At 46.7% G+C, this 6437-nt stretch overlaps 1 protein-coding gene across 1 annotated transcript; it reads left to right on the top strand.

Moving 5' to 3' along the window:
• The first annotated feature begins 1302 nt into the window (after positions 1 to 1302).
• On the top strand, positions 1303 to 6124 carry LOC139764646 (hemocyanin subunit-like). Its single transcript, XM_071691506.1, has 3 exons — positions 1303 to 1467; positions 3870 to 5396; positions 5580 to 6124. Exons 1-3 carry the CDS (start codon positions 1386 to 1388, stop codon positions 6014 to 6016), a joined length of 2046 nt encoding a protein of 681 aa, XP_071547607.1. The 5' UTR covers positions 1303 to 1385; the 3' UTR covers positions 6017 to 6124.
• The last annotated feature ends 313 nt before the right edge of the window (positions 6125 to 6437 follow it).

Here is a 6437-nt window from a genome sequence, read left to right as displayed (position 1 = left end):
CAGCTCCCCCCAGCATACTTACCAACCCTATCTACCCCAAACACAGATGAGGAATATGTACCCCGCCTGGTACACAACCTACCTGGTAAACACTTTGCTTGGCACTCACCTTGCGTAGTACACAATCTACCTGGTAAAAACCTTGCCTGGTACTCACCTTGCCTGCTACACAGCCTGCCTGGTACACACTTTGCCAGGTGCTCACCTTGCGTGGTACACAGCCTGCCTGGTACACACCTTGCCTGCTGCTCACCTTGCCTGGTGCACAGCCAGCTTGATACACACCTTGCCTGCTGCTCACCTTGCCTGGTACAGAGCCTTTCCTGGTGCACAGCCTACTTGGCATACACCTTGCCTGCTGCTCACCTTACGTGGTACACAGGCAGATTGTTACACACCTTGCCTGCTGCTCACCTTACCTGGTGCACTGCCTGCCTGGTAAACACCTTGCCAGCAGCTCACCGTGTCTAGTACACAGCCTGCCTGGTACACACCTCGTCTGTTGCTCACTTTACCTGGTACACAGCCTGCCTGGTACACACATTGCCTGCTGCTTACCTTGCCTGGTACACAGCCTGCCTGGTAAACACCTTGCCTGCTGCTCACCTTGCTTGGTACACAGTCTGCCTGGTACACACCTTGCTTGCTGCTCATCTTGCCTGGTACAGTGCCTGTCTGATACACATCCTGCCTGGTACACACCTTTCCTGCTGTTCACCTTGCCTGTTACACAGCCAGCCTGGTACACAGCCTGCCTGCTGCTCACCTTACCTGGTTCACAGCCTGCCTGGTACACACCCTGCCAGCTGCTCACCCTACCTGGTACACAGCCTGGCTGCTGCTCACCTTGCCTGGTAAACAGCCTGCCTGGTACACACCTTGCCTGCTGATCACCTTGCCTGGTAGACAGCCTGCCTGGTACAACCCTGCCTGCTGCTCACTTTGCCTGGTACACAGGCAGCCTGGTACACACCCTGCCTGCTGCTCACCTTGCCTGGTAGACAGCCTCCCTGGTACAACCCTGCCTGCTGCTCACTTTGCCTGGTACACAGCCTGCATGGTCCACACCCTGCCTGCTGCTTACCTTGCCTGGTACACAGCCTGCCTGGTACACACCCTGCCTGCTGATCACATTGCCTGGTACAAACCAGCCTGGTACATACCTTGCCTGCTGCGCACCTTGTCTGGTACAAACAGTAACGTACTTGTCTTTATATCTGGGTCCGCGAGTGTGAGCAAGCACAAGTACCTACTTGATAAACTGCTCTGTCAGGGGTAATCTTGGATGACTCCGGCCGTATCAGGCAAGACGTTGATAGTCTCACGGTCAACCCAGCTGACAAGGTATATAACCAGGAGCGCCGACCTCTCTCCGAGCTGAGAACATGAAGGTCTTTCTCTACTGCGCCCTGGTGGCTGCCGCAGCAAGTTTGCCATACGACTGTCTTCAAGCCGACGACACTAGGGGTAAGTGTACTTTATATATGCTTTGTGTGTACCGTAGTGCAGAAAAATGCTAACAGTGACCAACGACGTAATCACTTCTCAGTCAGACTCTTTGGCAATTGTGAGTGTTGATCTCTAGAAGCCGTCGTAATGAAAGGTGTAAGATCATAGAAATAATGGCTGGATTTTATACTGGAATAAACTCCACGGTAAAGTTGTATAAGAGAATAATGTTTGTGTTTAAGTAAACGTCAGTAGTAGAGGAAATCCTTACGAGTTTGTTACCAGAGTCAGGTGGTCTAATCTAATCTTAGTGGGGACTGAGGGTGAAGTCGGGGTCAGGAGGGGCGGCAATGATCCAGTGCTTCATTGGATAAGTACAGTTATGATGTAGGTCAGGATGAGCCACTGCTTGTGGTACAGGATCAGGTAAGATGAGGTGAGGTAAGGCAGAGGTGAGTCTCAGGCAGGAAAGTGGTGCACTCGAGTCCTGACACAGCAGGAAACGTTTGAAGTTTTGTCTCTGTGCTGCTGCAGAAGGAAGCTTGGCCCTTAGTTCTTGAAGGTGAGGCTCTTGCAAGACACAGGCATTGACCATGTCCTACGTGAGTCATGCCAGAAGCCACAATAACCTGGAGACGCTTCAAAAAATGCCTGTGAGTCACCCTGCCAGAGAGTGGACGTTTCCAGGCGTAGGGTGTCCTGTAGCATCGGTGTCCGGTAGCCAATAGACTGTTTGACTGATCGGCCGTCTCATTGATCTAGGGGTATTTAACAATCAGTTGTTTCGGCGATGCCGAAACGGTTAATTGTGTGAGCATGATCGCCAAGTCATTACAGTGGACCGTTGGAGGACTATATCACACTTCCCCCATTTGTGAGTCAGTGTCATTTACCTGGTCAGGTACCTGGTCTATGACCTGAGTGGTTAGCTTAGGGTGCAAGATGTCCTTTGTTGAGATTACAACAATGTATCAAGTGTCGGTCAGGCCGCGGGAGGCTAGGCCAGAGGTAAGACTGTGGTGACTGGGAAATGCCTTTAGACTTCTCTCACTCTTCTTTTTCTTTCCGTAATGAACACGGACAATGTTGGGGTAGGTAATGATGTTGGGTGAATACGTGTGCGTTTATGTGCAGGGAAATTAAGTAACAGGTGCTCGGTGTCTTATTTAAGGTGGCTCTCTTAAGAGCATCAAGAATCTTGTGATATGTTGAAACGATATTTGTGATGTTGTAGTGATGTGTGATGTCCAGAGTGTAAGCGGGAGAGTATGACTCGTGTTTGTTGGGTGAGTTCGTTTCTAATGGGTATATGTTTAGTGTGTTGGGGTTTGACTGAGTTGGGAAACCGGTTATTTAGTGCGTGCCGCGTTATTTCAGTGTGTGTGTGTTTTCCATCGTTTTTGTTGTTGGAGGTAGTGGAGCTGTGTGAGAAGTTACTGAAGTGTGAGGCTGGGGTAAAAGTGTGAGGCAGGAGTAACATTTTTATTTCTACTTGGAGATTGGTGGGTAGTCTATAAAGCGGTTTAGGAGGGAGGGTTTTTATGCTATTGCATAGGACTGAGTGTTAAGCATGTAGAGGTGGGACTGTATTCGGAGGAAGTTTGTTTCATTTTGATGGTGTTGAGTATAAGTGGTTGCTCGGCAGCCAATTATTGTTGTGACTACGTTATTTTGTGTGGTTTACATCTTTGTTGTATCTGCTTTTGTTGTGGGTGGAAGACCAGGCAGGCGAGGCATGGGTCAAAGTGGAGAAGATGAAATGTTTGTTGAAGGTGAGGGAATCTTTTCTTGTTCAAATATGATCCACTTTGTATTCTGAGGGCATTTAGTTGATGAGTTGCTTTTTGTGTTTATGTTATTGGTTTGAGGAGTGTATGTCATGTGTGTGTGTGTTGTATGTGGTGCCTATAATGGTTGGAGTTTTGTTCTGTGGGAAAACATGCAAGTGGGGCAGTACGCGCCTAATGTGAGTGTGCTATGTTGTCAGGGGTCGTTGCAGGAGAGTTGGGTCAGGTTAAGACTGCACTGCTTGTGTTATTGGGAATGGAATGTAGTTAGGCAGTAGTTTTTCGATGGAATATGTGTATGTTTTATTTGACTCCTGTTTAAGTGTGACGGTTTGTGGCTGATTCATGAGTAGTGACTCATGAGTATCTTTGTGTGTTCTTTGGATGAAGGGATATCATTGTTTTTGTACTCTATACCTATCCTTCTTGATATCACCTGTTGTCGCACATTTGAAAAATTCATCATATCCATCTCATACAAACATTTCTATGACAAAATAGCTTTCTACTTGGAACTAATTGATGATCTGAAGGATCTAAAGTCTCCCCATTAAATCTCAAATAATCTTAGATTCCTCAACACTATTTTAGTAGAATCCTATTTTTCACAATTTCTTATTTTTTCTTTGGTAGATGTGACTCTGGCACAGAAGCAGCATGACGTCAACTACCTGGTGTTCAAGTTGTACGGGGATATTCGTGATGAGAACTTGAAGCAGCTTGCAGAAAATTTTGACCCGCTGGCCGACCTACTCCCTTATTATGACAACGGAGCCGGTGTTAATACGCTGATGGCAGAGCTAAAGGCTGGCAGGCTTTTGCAAAAGAAACACTGGTTCTCGCTCTTTAACACACGGCAAAGGGAGGAAGCGTTTATGATGTTTAACGTTTTAGTCCATTGCAAAAACTGGCAGACTTTCATCAGTAATGCTGCCTACTTCCGTAAGCATATGAATGAAGGAGAGTTTGTCTATGCTTTGTACATATCTCTGATTCACTCAAAGAAGGGAAAGGGTGTGGTGCTACCACCCCTCTACGAGGTCACTCCTCACATGTTCACCAATAGTGAAGTAATCCAGATGGCCTATAAAGCCCAGATGACTAACACTCCTTCCAGACTTCAGTCCAACTTTTCAGGTAGCAAGAAGAACCCTGAGCAGCGTGTCGCTTACTTCGGTGAGGACATTGGCTTGAACACCCACCACGTTCTTTGGCATATGGAATATCCATTCTGGTGGGAAGACTGGCATAAAGGCCTACATCTGGATCGCAAAGGTGAAAGCTTCTTCTGGGTCCATCATCAGCTGACCGTCCGCTATGACGCCGAACGTCTCTCCAACTACCTGGAACCAGTAGAGGAACTCAGCTGGAACAAACCCATCAAAGAAGGCTTTGCTCCTCATACAGCTTACAAGTATGGTGGTTATTTCCCATCCCGTCCCGATAATGTCGACTTCGTGGATGTGGAGGGTGTTGCTCGTGTCCAAGACATGCTTATGATTGACGGCCGTATCCGTGACGCTATAGCTCATGGTTATATCACCTCTCTGGACGGGTCAATCATCGACATCATGAACTCTCACGGTATTGAATTCCTTGGTGACATCATCGAGTCGTCAGGGTACAGTGCCAACCCCGGGTTCTACGGCTCCCTCCACAACACAGCTCACATCATGCTAGGCCGCCAGGGAGACCCCACAGGCAAGTTCGGCCTGCCTCCCGGCGTGTTGGAACACTTCGAGACCTCCACACGTGACCCTAGTTTCTTCAGGCTCCACAAATATATGGATAACATCTTCAGGGAACATAAAGACTCTCTTACTCCATACACCAGGGACGAGTTGGAGTTTAAAGGTGTAGCGATTGATAGTATTGGCATTGACGGCACTCTAGAAACATTCTTTGAGGATTTTGAATACAGCCTTCTGAATGCTGTGGACGACACTGTTGATATTGACGATGTGGAAATTGTTACGTACGTGCAACGTTTAAATCACAGAAATTTCTCCTTCGTCATCGATATCAACAACAACTTTAACAGTGAAGTCCTAGCCACAGTTCGCATCTTCGCCTGGCCTCGTCACGACAACAACGGCCTCGTCTACCCATTCAACGAAGGTCGATGGCTCGCTATAGAGCTGGACAAGTTCTGGGTAAAACGTAAGTTGATTAATCAAGTATCACAGTAAGATAATGACAAATTGTCAAAAATGAAGTAGAGTAAATGGAACCCCAGTTTCCTCTAAACTTAAGAACGGAGATAACTGTATTAGGGAGAATTTAGTAACAGATAAAGAAGTGATTTATTGAATATGAGTCTAATATGTCTTGTTATTCCAACAGTGATGACTGGCATTAACCACATCACACGTAGGTCCAATGAGTCGGCAGTGACTGTTCCTGATGTGCCGAGTCTCCAGTCTCTGATGAAGGAGGCCGAAGCAGCGCTTTCCTCACACTGCCACCTTAACACTGAGGAATATGAAAGTGCGATTGGGTTACCCAACAGATTCCTGCTGCCCAAAGGTCAGGCCCAAGGGATGGAGTTCAATTTGGTGGTGGCTGTGACGGACGGCCAAGCTGACGCAGCCATGGACGACCTACATGACAACACCAAATTCATCCACTATGGTTACGACAGACAGTATCCCGACAAGCGACCCCACGGGTACCCGTTAGATCGTCGTGTGGATGACGAACGTATCTTTGAGGATATTCCCAACTTTAGGCAAAAGACTGTCAAACTCTACAGTCAGGCAAAAGTAAACTCAAACAACTGATGTGTTTACCTGCAAAATGAGAACACTGTTTACTCGCCATTTCTCAAACTGTTTTCTGTGTTGTCATTCGACCTTTAGGGAGAGAACACAATAAACATTTTGAAAATGTGTTGGATTTAATGGCTAGCAACCCATAGAAGGACATTCGGTCAATATCCTTTTCATTGTTAATGATTCGTTCATACCGATGCAGTACGAGACAAGAGAATGAAAAAAAGAGATAACACAGTTGTGTATCTTCAATTACAAAGGAAGGACAATACAGGGAAGGAGCGACAGTCTACATAAGTATACATTAATCATATACATCACATCAGCTAAACCAGATCACAACGTGAGAAAGAAAATTGGTTTTCCATCAGATGGTTATCATCCTGTGATAATTTATTGGATATATTAGATGGGATGCTGTTGCTGTTCT

This window comes from Panulirus ornatus, chromosome 50 (assembly GCF_036320965.1).
Source record: "Panulirus ornatus isolate Po-2019 chromosome 50, ASM3632096v1, whole genome shotgun sequence".
Taxonomy (NCBI): domain Eukaryota; kingdom Metazoa; phylum Arthropoda; class Malacostraca; order Decapoda; family Palinuridae; genus Panulirus; species Panulirus ornatus.
Note: the sequence above shows the minus strand (reverse complement) of the source record. Positions and strands in the feature narration are given on the sequence as shown.